Genomic DNA, 26,128 nt, shown 5'->3' on the forward strand with positions numbered 1-26,128 from the left:
AGAGTCTAAGGTTTTGGAGCATATAATTATTCTATAATGGCACTTTAAGCCAGCAGGAGGAAAGGTCAAAGTAGAATGAAGCTATATTCTTAGCTGAGATTGTTCACACAATGTTAGTGTACTTATTTACATTCTCCAGTTGGTAAATATGTACTAAAGTCTAAGCAAAATGTGTTAACTTTCTGGATTTGAACATTCAACCTATAACATTTGATACAAGTATCCTATTCATCACAATCCTTATCATACAATGCCTATCATCTAAAAGTGTCTAGGTTTCAAGAAAAAGGATAGACCTAAATGGCACAGATGGCACAGGATTTTTATTGTGAAATGAAAAACAACAGTACTGCTTTTTTATTCATGATAAGTCACCTAGATTAAACTTGTTTGCACTAAAATACGTATTTTGTAAACAGCAGAGCAAATAATCCTTTCAATCTAATAAACATCCCACAAATAATTTTTTTTTTTTTTGTATCAGTTTAAACAAGCCTCACGGCAACTTCCCACGTGCCAAGCAGACAAGCAGGATATGGTTGTGTGGAATTGGTATTCCCAAGGGAGCTTAGCTTTTTAGACTTTGATATGCCAGCTTCACATTGCAGCAGTGTTGGATGCTCTCTGAAGATGAAAGAGCTAAACAGCTGAATGTATCCAAGACAGAACTCAAATCATCAATCGACTTAAGATACTCTGAATGTCCCAGTCTTTTAGCTGTACCAAAGCCTTACCTGGGGCGGTTTGTAGCCCTCATGCCCAACATTCAAAGCTGGAATTTGTCTTAACAGGGCACAGTTGTTCGATAATGCATACACTGAACAACTAAATAAAACATAGGATATATTGTTTAGTTCTAATTATTTTACACCATCATTTGGACATTAAACAGAGCAAAATCCAAACTTTATATACACAGATTTCTTGAATTTACAAAGAAAAATGTTGCAAACTGATTCAGTCAGGCAGCTAACAAATTGGTTTATGCAACTTTATTGAAAAAAAAATCCAAGAGCTATTAGTTGATCAGTCATCCATGACGGTTGCATCATTTATTCAGTGCTATATTAAACAGTGTTTTGGAAGATAGATTAACTAATAGCTCAGAGCCTCAAAATTATATATATATTAAAAAAAAAAAAAAATCTCTAATAAATGATTACAAATGGTTTTGAGCCTCTCTGTATTCAATGGGGTTTCACCTTCCAATTTCCATTAGCCATGTTTATTTGACATGCATAAAATACAACACATTTTTCTGTCCTGGTGATGCTATACATTTTTATACCAATTCTCCACCCAAAACATTAGTTATGAGCTTAAAGTAAATCATGAACATTCAATTGTCTGATAGCAGAGGGTTCACCAAATAATGATGTTATATCAAATCAGCATCCAAAGGTTGATAAATGAGCATTATTTTTCCAACTAACACCTCCCCCAATAAGTGCGCTAGTCTTCACCATTTCTTTGAAACATGAAAGATGGGTTTAGTCTCATAACCAAGTTAAAGTGAAGACGTTGGCCACGTATAACACATGCTCCATTTGAGAAAGATTATGAATCTTGGGCGCACAAAAATAAAAAAAAAATATTTATATATATATATATATAAGAGGGGGGGAAGGTAAGTAGATGAAGTCTGAAAGGGAGGGGAAAAACAGTAATTTAAAGTTTATTCCAGCTATAATGCAGGTTTATTCAGACGTGAAGGTGGCATCACATTGCATACTTCTGAGTCCATTCCCGGGCTATTCTGTTGTACCTATTAAAACAAAAAAGCATAATCAAAACAAATTGTTACACTTTAGAAAATAAAATTCAGTTAAAGGGACAGTAAACACCTAGAGATATTTTATATAAAATGTTTAGTTATGCATAATTACCTTGCAATATATACATTATTTTGCACCCTTTTCATGTAATTTAGTTCTAAAAACTGAGCAATATACAAATCTCAGAACTCTAAATGCACCCTGATGTATCAAGGCTAACTGATACATATTTCTCCATAATTGGCTTTATCAGATAAATGCAATACAATGCATTTTATATGGTGTTCTGTGGACTAAAGCAGATTAGTTCCTCCAAATAGGGCAAGCGATAAATGGATTTTGGCTACTAAAAATAATTGCAGTAAAAAGGATGGGACCACTCGATATAAACCAAGTAATTTATGTAAGAAGTTACCTGATAAATTAATTTCTTTCATATTGGCAAGAGTCCATGAGCTAGTGACGTATGGGATATACAATCCTACCAGGAGGGGCAAAGTTTCCCAAACCTCAAAATGCCTATAAATACACCCCTCACCACACCCACAATTCAGTTTAACGAATAGCCAAGCAGTGGGGTGATAAAGAAAGGAGTAAAAAGCATCAACAAAGGAATTTGGAAATAATTGTGCTTTATACAAAAAAATCATAACCACCATAAAAAAGGGGTAGGCCTCATGGACTCTTGCCAATAATAATAATAAGTTCTTACAAAAATTATGTTATTTTTCATGTAATTGGCAAGAGTCCATGAGCTAATGACGTATGGGATAGCAATACCCAAGAAGTCGAACTCCACGCAAGAGTCACTAGAGAGGGAGGGACAAAATAAAAACAGCCATTTCGCTCAAAAAAATTAATCCACAACCCAAATATAAAGTTTATTCTCATAAATAAAAGGAAAAACTTAAATAAGCAGAAGAATCAAACTGAAACAGCTGCCTGAAAACTTTTCTACCAAAAACTGCTTCCAAATAAGCAAATACATCAAAATGGTAGACTTTAGTAAATGTATGCAAAGAAGACCAAGTTGCTGCTTTGCAAATCTGATCAACTGAAGCTTCATTCTTAAAAGCCCACGAAGTGGAGGCTGATCTAGTAGAATGAGCTGTAATTCTCTGAGGCGGGGCTTTACCCGACTCCAAATAAGCTTGATGAATCAAAAGCTTTAACCATGATGCCAAAGAAACGGCAGAAGCTTTCTGACCTTTCCTGGAACCAGAAAAGATAATAGACTAGAAGTCTTCCAGAAATCTTTAGTAGCTTCAACATAATATTTCAGAGCTCTCACCACATCCAAAGAATGTAAAGATCTCTCCAAAGAATTCTTAGGATTAGGACACAAAGGGACAACAATTTCTCTATTAATGTTAGAATACACAACCTTAGGTAAGAATTTAAATGAAGTCCGCAAAACTGCCTTATCCTGATAAAAATCAGAAAAGGAGATTCACAACAGAGCAGATAATTCAGAAACTCTTCTAGCAGAAGAGATGGCCAAAAGGAACAACACTTTCCAAGAAAGTAGTTTAATGTCCAAAGAATGCATAGGCTCAAATGGAGGAGCGTGTAAAGCCTTCAAAACCAAAGACTCCAAGGAGGAGAGATTGATTTAATGACAGGCTTGATACAAACCAAAGCCTGTACAATACAGTAAAATATCAGGAAGTTTAGCAATTTTTCTGTGGAATAAAACAGAAAGAGCAGAGATTTGTCCTTTCAAGGAACTTGCAGACAAACCTTTATCCAAACCATCCTGAAGAAACTGTAAAATTCTAAGAATTCTAAAAGAATGCCAAGAGAATTTATGAGGGGAACACCATGAAATGTAAGTCTTCCAAACTCAATAAATATTTCTAGAAACAGATTTATGAGCCTGTAACATAGTATTAATCACTGAATCAGAGAAACCTCTATGACTAAGCACTAGGCGTTCAATTTCCATACCTTTAAATTTAATGATTTGAGATCCTGATGGAAAAACTGACCTTGATACAGAAGGTCTGGTCTTAATGGAAGCGGCCAAGGTTGGCAACTGGACATCCGAACAAGATCCACAAACCAAAACCTGAGGCAATGCTGGAGCCACCAGCAACAAACGATTATTCCATGATGATTTTGGAGATCACTCTTGGAAGAACTAGAGTCGGGAAAATATAAGAAGGTTGAAAAAAAACAAGGAAATGTCAACACATCCACTGCTTCCGCCTGAGGATCCCTGGACAGGTATCTGGGAAGTTTCTTGTTTAGATGAGATGCCATCAGATCTATTTCTGGAAGACCCCACATCTGAAAAATTTGAGAAAACACATCTGGGTGTAGAGACCACTCTCCCAGATGTAAAGTCTGACGACTGAGATAATCCGCTTCCCAATTGTCTATACCTGGGATATGAACCGCAGAAATTAGTCCTCAAGCTATGAAAGGAATTTGGGCGGAATCCAGCTTCTGTACGAGTCCCACCCTGATGATTGACATATGCCACAGTTGCAATATTGTCTGTCTGAAAAAAAATGAACAGTTCTCTCTTCAATAGAGGCCAAAACTGAAGAGACCTGAGAAACGCACAGAGTTACAAAATATTTATTGGTAATCTCGCCTCTTGAGATTTCCAAACCCCTTGTGTGCTGTCAGAGATCCCCAAACAGCTCCCCAACCTGAAAGACTCGCATCTGTTGTGATCACAGTCCAGGTTGGACGAACGAAAGAGGCCCCTAGAACAATACGATGGTGATCTAGCCACCAAGTCAGAGATAGTCGAACATTGGGATTTAAGGATATTAATTGTGATATCCTTGTATAATCCCTGCACCATTGGTTCAGCATACAAAGCTGGAGAGATCTCATATGAAAACGAGCAAAGGGGATCGCGTCCGATGCTGCAGTCATGAGACCTAAAACTTCCATGCACATAGCTACCGAAGGGAATGATTGAGACTGAAGGTTCAGACAGGCTGCAACCAATTTCAAATGTCTCTTGTCCGTTAGAGACAAAGTCATAGACAATCTATCTGGAAACCTAAAAAGATTACCCTTCTCTGAGGAATCAAAGAACTTTTTGGTAAATTGATCCTCCAACAATGTTTTTGAAGAAACAACACTAGTTCATTTGTGTGAGATTCTGCAGAACGTAAAGACTGAGCAAGTACCAAGATATCGTCCAAATAAGGAAACACTGCAATACCCCGATCTCTGATTACAGAGAGTAGGGCACCGAGAACCTTTGAAAAGATTCTTGGAGCTGTCGCTAGGCCAAAAGGAAGGAGCAACAAATTGGTAATGCTTATCTAGAAAAGAGAATCTCAGGAACAAATAGTGATCTGGATGAATCTGAAGATATGCATCCTGTAAGTCTATTGTAGACATATAATGCCCTTGCTGAACAAAAGGCAAAACAGTCCTTAGTCACCATTTTGAAAGTTGGTACTCTTACATATCGATTAAAAATGTTTAGATCCAAAACTGGTCTGAACGAATTTTCTTTCTTTGGGACAATGAAAAGATTTGAATAAAACCCAAGACCCTGTTCCTGAAACTGAACTGGCATGATTACCCCCGATAACTCCAGGTCTAAAACACACTTCAGGAAAGCCTTAGCCTTTTTACTGGGTTTGCAGGGATGCGTGAGAGAAAAAATCTTCACAGGCGGTCTTACTCTGAATCCTATTCTGTACCCCTGAGAGACAATACTCTGGACCAATTCTGTCCAAAATCAATGGATTCAAACATCTTTAAAAAAATCTTAATCTGCCCCCTACCAGCTGAGCTGGAATGAGGGCCGCACCTTCATGCGGACTTGGGGGCTGGTTTTGATCTCGTAAATGGCTTGGATTATTCAAATTCGAGGAAGACTTCCAATTGGAAACAGATTCCTTGGGGGAGGGATTAGGTTTCTGTTCGCTATTTTGTTGAAAGGAACGAAAGCGGTTAGAAGCTTTAGATTTACACTTAAGTCTTTTATCCTGAGGCAAAAAAACTCCCTTCCCCCCAGTGACAGTTGAAATTATTGAATCCAACTGAGAACCAAATAACTTATTACATTGGAAAGAAAGATAGCAATCTTGACTTAGAAGTCATGTCAGCATTCCAAGATTTAAGCCACAAAGCTCTCCAAGCTAAAATAGCTAAAGACATAGATTTAACATCAATTTTGAGGATATCAAAAATGGCATCACAAATAAAATTATTAGCATGTTGAATCAAGTTAACAATGCTAGACAAATCATGATCCAATACGTGTTGTGCTAAAGTTTCCAACCAAAAAAACAGAATTTATGCTTACCTGATAAATTACTTTCTCTTACGGAGTATCCAGTCCACGGATTCATCCTTACTTGTGGGATATTCTCATTCCCTACAGGAAGTGGCAAAGAGAGCACACAGCAGAGCTGTCCATATAGCTCCCCCTCAGGCTCCGCCCCCCAGTCATTCGACCAACGGTTAGGAGAAAAAGGAGAAACCATAGGGTGCAGTGGTGACTGTAGTTTTAAACGAAAAAAATGTATCCTGACTTAAATTCCAGGGCGGGCCTGGATGATGTTTGTCTGAAATCTTCAGTTGCTTTTAAATAGAATTTTAAAGCACGAACCACATCAAGATTGTGTAATAGTCCTTCCTTCTTAGACACTGGATTAGGACACAGAGAAGGAACAATGATTTCCTGGTTAATATTCTTATTAGAAACAACTTTTGGAAGAAAACCAGGTTTGGTACTCAAAACAACCTTATCTGCATGGAACACCAGATAGGGTGAATTACACTGCAAAGCAGACAATTCTGAAACTCTTCGAGCAGAAGAAATAGCTACCAAAAACAAAACCTTCCAAGATAATAACTTAATATCTATGGAATGTAAAGGTTCAAACGGAACCCCTTGAAGAACTGAAAGAACTAAATTAAGACTCCATGGAGGAGCCACAGGTTTATAGACAGGCTTAATTCTGACTAAAGCCTGTGCAAACGCTTGAACATCAGGTACTTCTGACAGACGCTTGTGTAACAGGATAGATAAAGCAGATCTCTGTCCCTTTAAGGAACTAGCTGACAAAGCTTTCTCCAATCCTTCTTGGAGAAAAGACAATATCCTGGGAATCCTAATCTTACTCGACGAGTAACCCTTTGATTCACACCAACAAAGATATTTCCGCCATATCTTATGGTAAATCTTCCTGGTGACTGGCTTTCTAGGCTGGATCAGAGTATCTATAACCGATTCAGAGAACCCACGCTTAGATAGAATTAGGCGTTCAATCTCCAAGCAGTCAGTTGCAGAGAAACTAGATTTGGATGCTTGAATGGACCTTGAATTAGAAGATCCTGCCTCGATGGCAGTGTCCAAGGTGGAACAGATGACATGTCCACTAGGTCTGCATACCAAGTCCTGCGTGGCCACGCAGGCGCTATCAGAATTACCGAAGCCTTCTCCTGTTTGATTCTGGCTACCAGCCGAGGGAGAAGGGGAAACGGTGGAAAGACATAAGCCAGATTGAAGGACCAAGGCGCTACTAGAGCATCTATCAGTGCCGCCTTGGGGTCCCTGGACCTGGATCCGTAAAGAGGAAGTTTGGAGTTCTGACGGGACTCCATCAGATCCAATTCTGGAATGCCCCATAGCTGGGTCAACTGAGCAAAAACCTCCGGGTGGAGTTCCCACTCCCCCGGGTGAAAAGTCTGGCAACTTAGAAAATCCACTCCCAGTTCTCTACTCCTGGGATGTGAATTGCAGATAGGTGGCAGGAGTGATCCTCCGTCCATTTGATGATCTTGGTTACTTCCTTCATCGCTAGGGAGCTCTTTGTTCCTCCCTAATGATTGATGTACGCTACAGTCGTGATGTTGTCCGACTGAAATCTGATGAATTTGGCCGCCGCTAGTTGAGGCCATGCTTGGAGCGTGTTGAATATCGCTCTCAGTTCCAAAATGTTTATCGGGAGAAGAGACTCCTCCCGAGACCATAGGCCCTGAGCTTTCAGGGAGCCCCAGACCACGTCCCAGCCTAACAGACTTGCGTCTGTCGTTACAATGATCCACTCCGGTCTGCGGAAGAACATTCCCTGAGACAACCACCAGAGAAGAGAATCTCTGGTTTTCTACATTCACCTTCCACCCGTGAGACCTTAAAAAGGCCAGAACAATGTCCTTATGAGCCTTGGCTTTGTGAAAAGACGACGCCTGTATTAAGATGTCGTCTAGGTAAGGTGCTACTGCAATGCCCCGCGGTCTTCGTACCGCTAGAAGGGACCCTAGCACCTTTGTAAAAATCCTGGGAGCAGTGGCCAACCCGAAAGGAAGGGCCACGAACTGGTAATGCTTGTCCAGAAAGGCGAACCTTAGGAACTGATGATGATCTTTGTGGATAGGAATATGTAGGTACGCATCCTTTAGATCCACGGTAGTCATATTGACCTTCCTGGATCATCGGCAAAATTGTCCGAATGGTTTCCATTTTGAATGATGGAACTCTGAGGAATTTGTTTAGAATTTTTAGGTCCAGGATTGGCCTGAAAGTTCCTTCCTTTTTGGGAACTACGAACAGGTTTGAGTAAAAACCCAGTCCTTGTTCTGCAATTGGAACTGGATATATCACTCCCATCTTTAGTAGATCTTCTACACAGCGTAAGAATGCCTGTTTCTTTGTCTGGTCTGAAGACAAACGAGAAATGTGGAACCTTCCCCTTAGAGGAGAGTCCTTGAATTCTAGAAAATATCCCTGAGCAACGATTTCTAATGCCCAGGGATCTGGGACGTCTCTTGCCCAAGCCTGAGCAAAGAGAGAGAGTCTGCCCTCTACCAGATCCGGTCTCGGATCGGGGGCCACCCCTTCATGCTGTCTTAGTAGCAGCCGCAGGCTTCTTGGCCTGTTTACCTTTGTTCCAGCCCTGCAAGGGTTTCCAGGTTGCTTTGGGCTGTGAAGCGTTACCCTCTTGCTTTGCGTTTGCAGAGGTTGAAGCAGGGCCGCTCCTGAAGTTGCTAAAGGAGCGAAAATTAGCCTTGTTTTTGGCCTTAAACGGTCTATCCTGCGGGAGGGCATGGCCCTTTCCCCCAGTGATATCCGAAATGATTTCCTTCAACTCGGGTCCGAAAAGGGTCTTTCCCTTGAAAGGAATATTTAGCAAATTTGTTTTGGACGACACGTCAGCCGACCATGATTTGAGCCAAAGCACTCTCCGCGCCATAATGGCAAAACCAGAATTTTTCGCCACTAACTTAGCTAATTGAAAAGCGGCATCTGTGATAAAAGAATTAGCCAGCTTTAGAGCATGAATTCTATCCATGACTTCGTCATATGAAGTCTCTCTCTGGAGCGACTCCTCCAGCGCCTCAAACCAGAAAGCCGCTGCAGTAGTTACAGGAATAATGCAGGCAATCAGTTGAAGAAGGAAACCCTGTTGAACAAAAATTTTCTTTAGTAAACCTAATTTTTTATCCATAGGATCTTTGAAAGCACAACTGTTCTATTAGTATGGTTGTGCGCTTGGCTAGTGTTGAAACTGCTCCCTCTACCTTAGGGACCGTCTGCCACGCGTCCCGCCTGGGGTCATTTATGGGGAACATTTTCTTAAAGATAGGGGGGGGGGGGAGGGAACAAAAGGTACACCTGGTCTCTCCCACTCCCTAGTCACAATATCCGCCACCCTCTTCGGGATCGGAAACGCATCAGTGTATACAGGGACTTCTAGAAACTTGTCCATTTTACACAATTTTTCTGGGACCACCATGGGGTCGCAATCATCCAGCGTAGCTAAAACCTCCTTAAGCAGTACGCGGAGGTGTTCCAGCTTAAATTTAAACGCTAAGGAATCTGATTCTGCCCGCTGAGAAACCTTTCCTGTGTCAGAAATTTCTCCCTTGGACAGCCCAACCCTCACTGCCACTTCAGAGTGTTGTGAGGGTACAACGGATAAATCATCCAAAGCTTCCGATTGCTCATCCTCTGTTCTTAAAACTGAGCTATCACGCTTTTTAGGAAAAACTGGCAGTTTGGATAGAAAAACAGCAAGGGAATTATCCATGACTGCTGCTAATTGTTGTAATGTAATAGGGGCCAATGCGCTAGAGGTACTAGGCATCGCTTGCGCGGGCGTAACTGGTGTCGACACATGGGGAGAGGAAGGTGGACAATCCTCATTACCTTCCGTTAAAGAATCACCCTGTGCAACATTTTTAAATGTCACTGCATGGTCTTTAAAATGCTTAGATACCTTAAATGCTTAGCACACTTTAAACAGAAATGTAAAGGGGGTTCCGCCATGGCTATTAAACACAGAACAACGTCTATCTGAAGGCTCTGACATGTTAAACAGACTTAGACAGCACTTAAATACAGAAAAATACAATTTTAGAAAAAACAGTACTGTGCCTTTAAATAAAAAGCGCACACTTTTTTACTAAATCTCAAAAAATAACCCAATCTTCATGAAATTTTCACCACATGATCCTAATGCTTTGAAATGATTGCACAGTGCATTTCAAGTCAATTAACCCCTTAATGGCCAAACCGGAGCAAAGTAAAGCTGGCAACCGGTTAGCAAACTACAGCACCATGCCACAGCAATCTGCTGTGGCCCTACCTTCCTTGGGGATTAGTTTTGATCGAAAATAAGCCTCTATGAAGTCCTCAAGTAATCTTTAGACCCTCCACGTGAAGCTGCATGAAGCTGTCTGCAATAACAACTGCACAATTGAGGCGCGAAATTTAGGCCCCCTTCCTCTCCACTCTGGAGTTGTGGGGCCTTCACAAGCCTAAATAGGTGTCTAAATATATGCCATGTGAACACTACGACACATAAAAAATATGAATACATCGCAATTCAACATACTATATACATATGGAAAAAACTAAATTTAAAATTTCCTCTACTCAGTAAAAAATCAAAAATAACCCCTCTGATAACTCCACATTCTCTTATTGATACAGCTACGCAACAGAAATGGAGCAACAGGGGGTTATATAGGATAGCAGATGCATATAAAGAAGGGTCACTGATGACCTATGATCAATACCAAGCCCTTGACCCTGAGGATAAACATATTTGGTACCATTACCTACAACTGAAATCTAGGGTTCAACAGATAATGGGTAATGAAAAATCCCCACCCTGCACCACACTTGAAACATTAGGTCTATCGACCCATCATATAAGGGGAGGCATCTCAACCCTATACAAAATCCTCAACCGGCCACCGACAGCTGACAAATCTCACCTCATGTTAAAATGGGAACAGGACACGGGGAAAACGTGGTCAATCGAACAGTGGAAGGAAAATCTTAGGGGTGGGTTATCATTCTCACAAAACGCAACACTCAAGGAAAATGTTATCAAAGTGGCCTTTAGGTGGTACCTTTATCCGGCTAGATCGGGATGGGGGACTGACCCACTAACTAAACTGTGTTACAGAGGGTGTGGAGAAACAGGGACCTACTCCCACATGTGGTGGAGTTGAAGATACGCAAAAGAAATCTGGGATCATACTTCTAACCTCATTAGCGAGATCTTCCAGAAGAGGGTTACTTTAACTATGGAACAGGCCTTACTCCACTTCCCGATTGGGGAATTCACCAAACATAACAACAGACTAATTATGTGGATTTGCACTATAGTTAGGCTGAGTGTAGCCCAATTTTGGAAAAGCACCCCACCCAGTTTTGATAGGGTAAAGCAAAAAATATCTTACCACTTTGAGAAAGCAACTGCAGTAGCTGAAACCCTAAATAATAGGGACGCATACTTGTTGCAATGGGAACCATACATTCACTACCATGAGGCCTCTAGAAGGGGGGGGAGAGCAGGACATGCGGAAAGGCAGATCATGCCATAAATAGAGAGCAATAAAAGACATAAAAATGTTTTTATTTTTATTTTTCTTTTATTTTTATTTTTATATTTAACTACTTTACAAGTAAGAGTTGAGCATAAGTAATGTTGGATTTATTAGACTATTATTTGTTTTGTTTTATGTATGTATGTACAAAAACCTAAATAAAAATATTTCAAAATAAATATATGCCATGTGGAATAAACCCCATAAAAATGTTCCAAATGTGATAAAACCTTGTAAAAAGATCAGATTTTTGTAATAAAATAATAGATTGCCCCTTAACAGTGTCCACCAGTGTTTTGAGCCCTTTTAAATAAGCCTTCTTTCTATACTAAGTCTCAGAATATGGCTTACCTTCCCCACATGGGGATTCTTGTCAGTCTTCAAGCATTACTAAGTCTTGACTAGAAAAAAATGACTGAGCATACCTTATAGCAGTTAAGCCTGCAAACTGTTCCCCCCAACTGAAGTTTTCTTGTACTCCCCAGTCCTGTGTGGGAACAGCAATGGATTTTAGTTACATGATGCTAAAATCGTTTTCCTCTCAGCAGAAATCTTCATCACTTTCTGCCTCAGAGTAAATAGTACAAACCGGCACTATTTAAAAATAAACTCATGATTGAAGAAATAAAAACTACAAATCTAACCACATTCATTCACTTCACCCTCCCGTGGAGATGCTACTTGTTAGAGCGGCAAAGAGAATGACTGGGGGGGCGGAGCCTGAGGGGGAGCTATATGGACAGCTCTGCTGTGTGCTCTCTTTGCCACTTCCTGTAGGGAATGAGAATATCCCACAAGTAAGGATGAATCCGTGGACTGGATACACCTTGTAAGAGAAATTGAAGCAGCTGCAACATCAGCCAAAGAAATTGCAGCCCTGAGAATATGACCTAAATATAAATAGGCTTTCCTTAGATAAGATTCAAGTTTCCTATCTAAAGTATCTTTAAAAGAAGTACTATCTTCCGTAGGAATAGTAGTACGTTTAGCAAGAGTAGAGATAGCCTCATCAACTTTGGGGATCTTTTCCCAAAACTATAAAGTAAATGCTGGCAAAGGATACAATTTTTAAAACCTTAAAGAAGGAATAAAAGAAGTACCAGGCCTATTCCATTCCTTAGAAATCATAATAGCACCAGGAACTAGAAAAACCTCTGGAATAACCACAGGAGGTTTTAATATCAAGAGGACTAGTTTCCTCCATATCCAATGTAATCAACACTTCTTTTAACAAAGAACGAATATACTCCATTTTAAATAAAGATTTATCAGTGTCAATATCTGAGGCAAGATTTTCTGAACCAGATAGATCCCCATCAGAGAATGATAATTCAGCATGTTGCCGGTCATAATTTCATCAACCTTATGAGAAGTTTTAAAAGACCTTTTACGTTTATTAGAAGGTGGGATTGGCAGACAAAGCCTTCTGAATAGAATCAGAAATAAATTGTTTTAAATTTACAGGTATATCTTGTGCATTAGATGTTGAGGGAACAGCAACAGGTAATTAACTACTACTACTACTAAATTTTGCTGACAAAAATGTCCGGAAATGACACACTCGCGTCACAGATGACGCAACCTTGTGAAGGACTCAGCATCGACTAAGACGCCGGAAATGACGAATTTGCGTCAACGAACGCAACTTCGTGCCAAAAAATCTTGCGCCAAGAATGACGCAATATACTTTGGCATTTTGCGCCCTCGCAAGCCTAATTCTGCCCGTGAATTTAAAAGACAGTCAATTTGAAAAAGAGACTATATCCCAGGTAAGAAAACATAATTTATGTAAGAACTTACCTGATAAATTCATTTCTTTCATATTGGCAAGAGTCCATCAGCTAGTGACATATGGGATATACAATCCTACCAGGAGGGGCAAAGTTTACCAAACCTCAAAATTCCTATAAATACACCCCTCACAACACCCACAATTCAGTTTAACAAATAGCCAAGCAGTGGGGTGATAAAGAAAGGAGTAGAAAGCATCAACAAAGGAAATTTGGAAATAATTGTGCTTTATACAAAAATCATAACCACCATAAAAAGGGTGGGCCTCATGGACTCTTGCCAATATGAAAGAAATTAATTTATCAGGTAAGTTCTTACATAAATTATGTTTTTTTTCATGTAATTGGCAAGAGTCCATGAGCTAGTGACATATGGGATATCAATACTCAAAGTGTGGAGTCTTCCACTCAAGAGTCACTAGAGAGGGAGGGAATAAAATAAAAACAGCCATATTCCGCTGAGAAAATAATCCACAACCCAAAAATAAGTTTATTTTCACTTTTGAAAGAAAAAAAAACAATTTATGCTTACCTGATAAATTTATTTCTCTTGTAGTGTATCCAGTCCACGGATCATCCATTACTTGTGGGATATTCTCCTTCCCAACAGGAAGTTGCAAGAGGATCACCCACAGCAGAGCTGCTATATAGCTCCTCCCCTCACTGCCATATCCAGTCATTCGACCGAAACAAGCCGAGAAAGGAGAAACCATAGGGTGCAGTGGTGACTGTAGTTTAATTAAAATTTAGACCTGCCTTAAAAGGACAGGGCGGGCCGTGGACTGGATACACTACAAGAGAAATAAATTTATCAGGTAAGCATAAATTATGTTTTCTCTTGTTAAGTGTATCCAGTCCACGGATCATCCATTACTTGTGGGATACCAATACCAAAGCTAAAGTACACGGATGATGGGAGGGACAAGGCAGGAACTTAAACGGAAGGAACCACTGCTTGTAGAACCTCTCTCCCAAAAACAGCCTCCGAAGAAGCAAAAGTATCAAATTTGTAAAATTGCTTCATGCCTGAGGAAACGGTCCTTTACGGACTGAGAAACGCGTAGCAATTAAATACTTGTTTTTAGACAGACCCTGTTTTCTGTGCCTTTTTAATATTACCACAGTTTGCAGTGGTTATACCCAGTTTGGTTTTTATCCCTTTGTTCCATACACTGATATTGGAAACTCGTTTGGAAACAAGGCTGATCGTGTGAGCAGCTACCCTTTTGGGATAAACAACACAGCCCTTTGGACTTCCACAGTGGCGATCCGGCTCACCAGACGACACACAGCTGACTCCATCTACCTCATCTGACCCACCCACAGGTCTCCCGGGTTAGACCCCCAGCGTACTGACTGCTGGTCCTGAATGTCAGCCTGCCTGTATGCACCCAGTTGGTTCTAGGTGCCACTCCACTTTTCCAGGTAGAACTTGTAACAGAGGTATAAGAGCTAGGAGAGAAACACTTGTGTGTATTGTGCAGACAGCGTCTGTCTCTGTATAAAGAAAACCCTGCTGTACCAGGCAGCATTGATGGAAGCTTGGTAACAGCTGCAACGCACTCTACCTGACCGTCTGTCCAGTATAAATGTAGAAAGTGTATACCAAGACAGAAAAGGTACTCCAAGAGGCTAATTACCAACATAAAGGAAGTACAAGGGATTTATCTACAACAAGAAACATATCCCTGCATACTCCAGGAGGCTCACGAAAACCCAAGAGGCACCACATCTGAATACAAGGAGAAGATTCTACCATCTGTATATACCCCCAGTGCGGCATACTTACCTCATCAGATTGAGGTATTATCTGGTAAGGGTATTACATACCATCTATTTACCGATACCAACTGCTTATGAAGATTTACTACGGACTATATATTGTCTAAAGACTCATATGAACACTGTTTCATAATCTATTCATCATTCTTCAAGCATAATTGATTCTAATAATTTATATTTTTTAAATATTCTTTTAATTGCTATTATTTTTCTAATAATCAGCTCTAGTTTTCACTCATATTCCCATACACCACCCATATTTTAAATGGATATATAGGCGCTGTATCTATTCTTGTATACACATTTTTCACTTACTGACTGGGACCTCACATCTCAACCAGTACTTGTCTTATATAGCTGCCACTATACCATACACAATACTGACTAGCGCCAACTATAGAGTATCACTTGTGTCTACCCAGTATACTGAGTGAACACATTTTACTTTCTTCTCTCTCTCTCATATATATATATATATATATATATATATATATACACATACACACAAACACACACATACTGTATGTATTGTGCTGTTATGCCATGCCTCCTACAAACTACCCCTGCACTGGGAGTAAAAAACAAGCAAAGTTTAAAAAATATATCACACTGTTGTCAGTCTGCCGTGGCACACCTGAGGATCTCTCACGGCACACTAGTGTGCCACGGCACACTGGTTGAAAAACACTGATCTAGATAATACCTCTGACAGGGTATTATTCATGATTGCAGCCATGTCCTGCAAGGTAATCGCTATGGGCGTCCCTGATGTAATTGGCGCCATACTAGCGTGCGTCCCCTGAGCGGGAGGCGAAGGGTCTGACACGTGGGGAGAGTTAGAGGCATAACTTCCCCCTCGACAGAACCCTCTGGTGACAATTCTTTTATAGATAAAGACTGATCTTTACTGTTTAAGGTGAAATCAATACATTTAGTACACATTCTCCTATGGGGCTCCACCATGGCTTTCAAACATAATGAACAAGTAGGTTCCTCTGTGTCAGACATGTTTAAACAGACTATCAATGAGACTAGCAAGCTTGGAAAACACAAGCAATATAAAAAACGTTACTGCGCCTTTAAGAAATACAAATTTTGTCCAAATTTGAAATAACAGTGAAAAAAGGCAGTTACACTAACGAAATTTTTACAGTGTATGTAATAAGTTAGCAGAGCATTGCACCCACTTGCAAATGGATGATTAACCCCTTAATACCAAAAACGGAATAACAAATGACAAAAACGTTTTTTAAACAGTCACAACAACTGCCACAGCTCTACTGTGGCTTTTTACCTCCCTCAATACGACTTTTGAAGGCTTTTGAGCCCTTCAGAGAAGTCCTGGATCATGCAGGAAGAAGCTGGATGTCTGTGTCTAATTTTTGCTGCGCAAAAAAGCTCTAAAATAGGCCCCTCCCACTCATATTACAACAGTGGAAAGCCTCAGGGAACTGTTTCTAGGCAAAATTCAAGCCAGCCATGTGGAAAAAACTAGGCCCCAATAAGTTTTATCACCAAACATATAAAAAATGATTAAACATGCCAGCAAACGTTTTAAATTACACTTTTATAAGAGTATGTATCTCTATTAATAAGCCTGATACCAGTCGCTATCACTGCATTTAAGGCTTTACTTACATCAGCAGCATTTTCTAGGAAATTCCATCCCTAGAAAAATATTAACTGCACATACCTTATTGCAGGAAAACCTGCACGCCATTCCTCCTCTGAAGTTACCTCACTCCTCAGAATATGTGAGAACAGCAAAGGATCTTAGTTACTTCTGCTAAGATCATAGAAAACGCAGGCAGATTCTTCTTCTAAATACTGCCTGAGATATACAGTACACTCCGTATAAAACACCACAGTCCTCTTACGACCTCCATCTTTTTTGAGAGTTGCAAGAGAATGACTGGATATGGCAGTGAGGTGAGGAGCTATATAGCAGCTCTGCTGTGGGTGATCCTCTTGCAACTTCCTGTTGGGAAGGAGAATATCCCACAAGTAATGGATGATCCGTGGACTGGATACACTTAACAAGAGAAATAAAGTTTGTTTTATTACTTACAATTCAGCAATACCACAATGGCGAAAAATAAGCAATCATAGACCGAGCTGAATCATCACTGTGTATTTATTGTCACATCAAGGAAAACAAAGGTTCCACCACTCCACACACATCAGCTACATCCAACGCGTTTCCTGCTGCTAAACAGCACTTCGTCAGGGATACTCACAGCTGTCTGATTACACCTTTTATTCGGCTCACCACTCATTCCCAAAATTTAAAGGTATACTACCGCTTATACATTTAGCGGCATATTAGTAACCTATAAGCCATTCAATCAAGTGCATCAATATCACATTCCAATATATAAAATAACAAGCATAAATTTATATGTTACGAGTACATTGTATCTAAAAATATAGTTAGACAATTAACACTTTATGGTGGGAAAACCAGCTAGTACTATACAAATAAAGTAATTATGCTGCATTAACATTTTGTATACTACTAAGCTATTTCAGAGGTCACAATATAAGGGCATATTTCCAATATAGATATGAACCATGCACTCAGGACTCAGCCACAAAATAATAATAATTTATTAGGGTACAGTGAATAACCTCTAGTTGTAATTGTACTTAAAATAACCTACCACTTTTGTTTATAGATGGTTTTATTTACATATTAATCCTCCTAGGGAAAAACTAGAATGCTACTACCTACTGATTATATCTCAGTTACCTATGTATAGTTTTACATCTGAATTCTGAAGTGGTAGGTTATTTTAAGTACAATTACAACTAGAGGTTATTCACTGTACCCTAATAAATTATTATTATTTTGTGGCTGAGTCCTGAGTGCATGTTCATATCTATATTGGAAATATGCCCTTATATAGTGACCTCTGAAATAGCTTAGTAGTATACAAAATGTTAATGCAGCATAATTACTATATTTGTATAGTACTAGCTGGTTTTCCCACCATAAAGTGTTAATTGTCTAACTATATTTTTAGATACAATGTACTTGTAACATATAAATTTATGCTTGTTATTTTATATATTGGAATGTGATATTGATGCACCTGATTGAATGGCTTATAGGTTACTAATATGCCGCTAAATGTATAAGCGGTAGTATACCTTTAAATTTTGGGAATGAGTGGTGAGCCGAATAAAAGGTGTAATCAGACAGCTGTGAGTATCCCTGACGAAGTGCTGTTTAGCAGCAGGAAACGCGTTGGATGTAGCTGATGTGTGTGGAGTGGTGGAACCTTTGTTTTCCTTGATGTGACAATAAATACACAGTGATGATTCAGCTCGGTCTATGATTGCTTATTTTTCGCCATTGTGGTATTGCTGGATTCCTTTTGGTGTGTGAGATACACCGCAGAGATTTCTAAGCTACAGGTTCTGTACTGGATAACGGCTATCTGGTGAGAAGGAGGAGTGCCTGTACACTTTCCAACATCCCGCATAGTGGGGCCGGATAATCGTGAGTAACCTGGGTTGATGTTTTTACAATCACACAAAGTTAGTTCGATACCACCAATATATTTTCATGCTATCTACTTGTGATACAATATAATATACTGGAACACTGGAATTTTTGGAGGTTATCCGAACATATATATATACCTACAAAGGAGAAACATAATACCTAACAGTGTATATGTAAAACTCACCCAGCTGAATATATATACAGCTAACACTCTATGTGTACCTGGAAACAAGAGTGTCATAAGTAAGAACTTTGTAACAATTTAATTCCTGCAATTAATCAGGTTGTGGCAACAATACATGTGAGATTATAAACCCATTTGTAAAACAATAGACTGTTTGAGTTGCACACAGCTAAAAGGTTAAGTGATTACATTCCTTATGGCTCATATACACAGTTTTGCAACAGTGTGTCTCTGCTTGATGTGAAATTCTCAAATTGCATATTATACTGTGACAAGTCAAGTGCATAGCACATAAGATAATAATTTGAAGCCATGGATCAGGAAGTAATTGTAAATAGACGAGCGAAACTTGATTTACTAATTAAAGGGGACACCACTCCCAAACACACACCTGTAGATTTGAGTACATTGTTTTCTATGAAAGAGAAATTAACCATTAAAGAACTAAAGACATGGTGGGAAATGGAATTTTTACAACTATATATAAATGAGGAAAAAATACCACGAGGTCTCAGAATGAAAAAGTACCCAGCAGCAGAAAAAATGGATGTGGTTTTTATGAAAGAATGGAATCAAAATTTAACTGATTGCTCTGTGGTTCTTATGAAACAACTATTAAAGAAAAGAACAGAGGAAAGAGAAACCACACTATGTGAGCTAGCTGAGATACAAATACAGATTGATGACCTTAAAGATGATCAGAGATTTCAAGACTATATGAAACAACTAAAAGATACAACTGAAAGAATTGATAATGAAGTGGTTACAAGAAAACTGGGCAAATATCAAAGAGATTGTAAGGACTATGACTTAGATATAGTTTATAGTTGGAACACCAGTACTCAGCAAAATAAAAGAAGAAGTCATAAGAATAAAAAGAGTAAAGGAAAAAACATAATTTATGCTTACCTGATAAATTCCTTTCTTCTGTAGTGTGATCAGTCCACGGGTCATCATTACTTCTGGGATATTACTCCTCCCCAACAGGAAGTGCAAGAGGATTCACCCAGCAGAGCTGCATATAGCTCCTCCCCTCTACGTCACTCCCAGTCATTCGACCAAGGACCAACGAGAAAGGAAAAGCCAAGGGTGAAGTGGTGACTGGAGTATAAATTAAAAAATATTTACCTGCCTTAAAAACAGGGCGGGCCGTGGACTGATCACACTACAGAAGAAAGGAATTTATCAGGTAAGCATAAATTATGTTTTCTTCTGTTAAGTGTGATCAGTCCACGGGTCATCATTACTTCTGGGATACCAATACCAAAGCAAAAGTACACGGATGACGGGAGGGATAGGCAGGCTCTTTATACAGAAGGAACCACTGCCTGAAGAACCTTTCTCCCAAAAATAGCCTCCGATGAAGCAAAAGTGTCAAATTTGTAAAATTTGGAAAAAGTATGAAGCGAAGACCAAGTTGCAGCCTTGCAAATCTGTTCAACAGAGGCCTCATTCTTGAAGGCCCAAGTGGAAGCCACAGCTCTAGTAGAATGAGCTGTAATTCTTTCAGGAGGCTGCTGTCCAGCAGTCTCATAAGCTAAACGAATTATGCTACGAAGCCAAAAAGAAAGAGAGGTAGCGGAAGCTTTTTGACCTCTCCTCTGCCCAGAGTAAATGACAAACAGAGAAGACGTTTGTCGAAATTCCTTAGTTGCCTGTAAGTAAAATTTTAGAGCACGGACTACATCCAGGTTGTGCAGTAGACGTTCCTTCTTTGAAGAAGGATTTGGGCATAAAGAAGGAACAACAATCTCTTGATTGATATTCCTGTTAGTAACTACCTTAGGTAAGAACCCAGGTTTAGTACGCAGGACTACCTTATCCGAATGAAAAATCAAATAAGGAGAATCACAATGTAAGGCTGATAATTCAGAGACTCTTCGAGCCGAGGAAATAGCCATTAAAAATAGAACTTTCCAAGATAACAACTTTATATCAATGGAATGAAGGGGTTCTGAACGCCCTGTAAAACATTAAGAACAAGGTTTAAACTCCATGGTGGAGCAACAGTTTTAAACACAGGCTTAATCCTGGTCAAAGCCTGACAAAAAGCCTGGACGTCAGGAACTTCTGACAGACGTTTGTGTAACAGAATGGACAGAGCTGAGATCTGTCCCTTTAATGAACTAGCAGATAAACCCTTTTCTAAACCTTCTTGTAGAAAAGACAATATCCTAGGAATCCTAACCTTACTCCAAGAGTAACCTTTGGATTCACACCAATATAGGTATTTACGCCATATCTTATGGTAAATCTTTCTGGTAACAGGTTTCCTAGCCTGTATTAAGGTATCAATAACTGACTCAGAAAACCCACGTCTTGATAAAATCAAGCGTTCAATTTCCAAGCAGTCAGCTTCAGAGAAGTTAGATTTTGATGTTTGAAGGGACCCTGTATCAGAAGGTCCTGCTTCAGAGGTAGAGACCAAGGTGGACAGGATGACATGTCCACCAGGTCTGCATACCAAGTCCTGCGTGGCCACGCAGGTGCTATTAGAATCACTGATGCTCTCTCTTGTTTGATTCTGGCAATCAATCGAGGAAGCAACGGGAAGGGTGGAAACACGTAAGCCATCCTGAAGTCCCAAGGTGCTGTCAGAGCATCTATCAGGACTGCTCCTGGATCCCTGGATCTGGACCCGTAACGAGGAAGCTTGGCGTTCTGTCGAGACGCCATGAGATCTATCTCTGGTTTGCCCCAACGTCGCAGTATTTGGGCAAAGACCTCCGGATGAAGTTCCCACTCCCCCGGATGAAAAGTCTGACGACTTAAGAAATCCGCCTCCCAGTTCTCCACTCCCGGGATGTGGATTGCTGACAGGTGGCAAGAGTGAGACTCTGCCCAGAGAATTATCTTTGATACTTCCATCATAGCTAGGGAGCTTCTTGTCCCTCCCTGATGGTTGATGTAAGCAACAGTCGTGATGTTGTCCGACTGAAACCTGATGAACCCCCGAGTTGTCAACTGGGGCCAAGCCAGGAGGGCGTTGAGAACTGCTCTCAATTCCAGAATGTTTATTGGCAGGAGACTCTCCTCCTGACTCCATTGTCCCTGAGCCTTCAGAGAATTCCAGACGGCACCCCAACCTAGAAGGCTGGCGTCTGTTGTTACAATTGTCCAGTCTGGTCTGCTGAACGGCATCCCCCTGGACAGATGTGGCCGAGAAAGCCACCATAGAAGAGAATTTCTGGTCTCTTGATCCAGATTCAGAGAAGGGGATAAGTCTGAGTAATCCCCATTCCACTGACCTAGCATGCACAGTTGCAGTGGTCTGAGGTGTAAGCGTGCAAAGGGTACTATGTCCATTGCCGCTACCATTAAGCCGATTACCTCCATGCATTGAGCCACTGACGGGTGTTGAATGGAATGTAGGGTGCGGCAAGCACTTTGAAGTCTTGTTAGCCTGTCCTCTGTCAGGTAAATCTTCATTTCTACAGAATCTATAAGAGTCCCCAGGAAGGGAACTCTTGTGAGTGGAACGAGTGAACTCTTCTTTTCGTTCACCTTCCATCCATGTGACCTTAGAAATGCCAGCACTAACTCTGTATGAGACTTGGCAGTTTGAAAGCTTGAAGCTTGTATCAGAATGTCGTCAAGGTATGGAGCTACCGAGATTCCCCGCGGTCTTAGTACCGCCAGAAGAGCACCCAGAACCTTTGTGAAGATTCTTGGAGCTGTAGCCAATCCGAATGGAAGGGCCACAAACTGGTAATGCCTGTCTAGGAAGGCAAACCTTAGGTACCGATAATGATCTTTGTGAATCGGTATGTGAAGGTAAGCATCTTTTAAATCTACAGTGGTCATGTACTGACCCTCTTGGATCATAGGTAAAATTGTCCGAATAGTCTCCATCTTGAACGATGGAACTCTTAGGAATTTGTTTAGGATCTTTAAGTCCAGGATTGGTCTGAAAGTTCCCTCTTTTTTGGGAACCACAGATAGATTTGAGTAAAACCCCTGTCCCTGTTCCGATCGTGGAACTGGATGGATTACTCCCATTAACAAGAGCTCTTGTACGCAGCGTAGAAACGCCTCTTTCTTTGTCTGGATTGTTGACAATCTTGACAGATGAAATCTCTCTCTTGGAGGAGAGTATTTGAAGTCCAGAAGGTATCCCTGAGATATTATCTCTAGCGCCCAGGGATCCTGGACATCTCTTGCCCAAGCCTGGGCGAAGAGAGAAAGTCTGCCCCCCACTAGATCCGATCCCGGATCGGGGGCCCTCAATTCATGCTGTTTTAGGGGCAGCAGCAGGTTTCCTGGCCTGCTTGCCCTTGTTCCAGGACTGGTTAGGTTTCCAGCCTTGTCTGTAGCGAGCAACAGCTCCTTCCTGTTTTGGTGCAGAGGAAGTTGATGCTGCTCCTGCTTTGAAATTACGAAAGGAACGAAAATTAGACTGTCTAGCCTTAACTTTGGCTTTGTCCTGAGGCAGGGCATGGCCTTTACCTCCTGTAATGTCAGCGATAATCTCTTTCAACCCGGGCCCGAATAAGGTCTGCCCTTTGAAAGGTATATTAAGCAATTTAGACTTAGAAGTAACATCAGCTGACCAGGATTTTAGCCACAGCGCCCTGCGTGCCTGAATGGCGAATCCTGAATTCTTCGCCGTAAGTTTAGTAAGATGTACTACGGCCTCCGAAATGAATGAATTAGCTAGTTTAAGGACTCTAAGCCTGTCCGTAATGTCGTCCAGAGTAGCTGAACCAATGTTCTCTTCCAGAGACTCAATCCAGAATGCCGCTGCAGTCGTGATCGGCGCAATGCATGCAAGGGGTTGCAATATAAAACCTTGTTGAACAAACATTTTCTTAAGGTAACCCTTTAACTTTTTATCCATTGGATCTGAAAAAGCACAGCTATCCTCCACCGGGATAGTGGTACGCTTAGCTAAGGTAGAAACTGCTCCCTCCACCTTAGGGACCGTTTGCCATAAGTCCCTTGTGGTGGCGTCTATTGGAAACATTTTTCTAAATATCGGAGGGGGTGAGAACGGCACACCGGGTCTATCCCACTCCTTAGTAACAATTTCAGTAAGTCTCTTAGGTATAGGAAAAACCTCAGTACTCGTCGGTACCGCAAAATATTTATCCAACCTACACATTTTCTCTGGTATTGCAACTGTGTTACAATCATTCAGAGCCGCTAACACCTCCCCTAGTAATACACGGAGGTTTTCCAGTTTAAATTTTAAGTTTGAAATATCTGAATCCAGTCTGTTTGGATCAGAACCGTCACCCACAGAATGAAGCTCTCCGTCCTCATGTTCTGCCACCTGTGACGCAGTGTCTGACATGGCCCTAATATTATCAGCGCACTCTGTTCTCACCCCAGAGTGATCACGCTTACCTCTTAGTTCTGGTAATTTAGCCAAAACCTCAGTCATAACAGTAGCCATATCCTGTAATGTGATATGTAATGGCCGCCCAGATGTACTCGGCGCTACAATATCACGCACCTCCCTCTGAGCGGGAGATGTAGGTACTGACACGTGAGGCGAGTTAGTCGGCATAACTCTCCCCTCGTTGTTTGGTGAAATTTGTTCAATTTGTACAGATTGACTTTTATTTAAAGTAGCATCAATACAGTTAGTACATAAATTTCTATTGGGCTCCACTTTGGCATTGCAACAAATGACACAGGTATCATCCTCTGAATCAGACATGTTTAACACACTAGCAAATAAACTTGCAACTTGGAAATACAATTCAATTAGAATAATATTAAAACGTACTGTGCCTTTAAGAAGCACAGAAGATCTATGACAGTTGAAAATTAATAAATTGAAACAGTTATAGCCTCAATCCTTGTAAACAACACAACTTTAGCAAAGGTTTAATCCCATTAGCAAAGATAAATTCTGAAAGCAGTAAACAAATTACAGAATAAACGTTTTTTTATCTCAGTCAAACTACAATTCTCACAGCTCTGCTGAGAGAAATTACCTCCCTCAAAATAAGTTTTGAAGACCCCTGAGCTCTGTAGAGATGAACCGGATCATGCAGGGAATACAATGAGTTGCTGACTGAAATATTTGATGCGTAGTAAAAGCGCCAAAAAACGGCCCCTCCCCCTCACACACAGCAGTGAGGGAGAACAGAAACTGTCAGAAAACAGATTAAGCAACTGCCAAGTGGAAAAATAGTGCCCAAACATTTATTCACTCAGTACCTCAGTAAATGAAAACGATTTTACATTCCAGCAAAAACGTTAAACATAATCTCTAGTTATTAAACAGCTTTATGTATTTCTTACAGTGTAATTCTAGTGAAGTACCATTCCCCAGAATACTGAAGTGTAAAGTATACATACATGACATTATATCGGTATGGCAGGATATACTCATCAATTCCATTGTCAGAAAATAAAAGCTGCTACATACCTCTATGCAGATTCATCTGCCCGCTGTCCCCTGATCTGAAGTTTACCTCTCCTCAGATGGCCGAGAAACAGCAATATGATCTTAAGTACTCCGGCTAAAATCATAACAAAAACTCTGGTAGATTCTTCTTCAAACTCTGCCAGAGAGGTAATAACACACTCCGGTGCTATTTTAAAATAACAAACTTTTGATTGAAGATATAAAACTAAGTATAATCACCGTAGTCCTCTCACACATCCTATCTAGTCGTTGGGTGCAAGAGAATGACTGGGAGTGACGTAGAGGGGAGGAGCTATATGCAGCTCTGCTGGGTGAATCCTCTTGCACTTCCTGTTGGGGAGGAGTAATATCCCAGAAGTAATGATGACCCGTGGACTGATCACACTTAACAGAAGAAAAAGCTGAAGGAGATATGTCTAGTAATAAAAAGGAAGTACAAAGAAAAGTTACTTTTTCGAGTGCAGAGGGCAGTTCATATGCATACAGTCCAAGATCATCTACACCTATGAGTGAGGAAAATAATGAAAGAGATAATTCTCTAGGAGCAAGTCCTAAAGAAAAGGTGGAACATAGATCACTGGTGGATTTGGGAATTACCCCTAATACGTCCGGTCACGAACATAAAGTAAAAGATGGAGATCCAAAAAGAATAAAAAAGAAAAAGGAAGAAGATCAGAAGGCAAAATATCCCAGCAGGTTGACCAGAGCAATGAAAGAAAAGAAGGATCAGAACTAGAGAGTATAATAAACTTGTCATCTGTCCCATTAACCAATACACAGAAGATTGCACTCTCGAAAGGAATGGGTTTCTCTCCAACAAGAAATATGGACTTATTTGATACCATTGTTGACCTCAATAAGTTTGTGCGAAAGGTCACGTTAAAAAGA

At 40.4% G+C, this 26,128-nt stretch overlaps 1 protein-coding gene across 1 annotated transcript in view; it reads right to left on the reverse strand.

Moving 5' to 3' along the window:
- Nucleotides 1–301: 301 nt before the first annotated feature.
- UBE2D3 (ubiquitin conjugating enzyme E2 D3) overlaps nucleotides 302–26,128 on the reverse strand; it is a gene marked incomplete in the record, with an annotated part of 343,032 nt that continues 317,205 nt past the window's right edge. The window contains 1 exon segment of the mRNA XM_053703501.1: nucleotides 302–1,765. Within this exon segment, the coding sequence (XP_053559476.1) occupies nucleotides 1,720–1,765 (46 nt within the window).

This window comes from Bombina bombina, chromosome 2, assembly GCF_027579735.1.
Source record: "Bombina bombina isolate aBomBom1 chromosome 2, aBomBom1.pri, whole genome shotgun sequence".
In the NCBI taxonomy this organism is placed as follows: domain Eukaryota; kingdom Metazoa; phylum Chordata; class Amphibia; order Anura; family Bombinatoridae; genus Bombina; species Bombina bombina.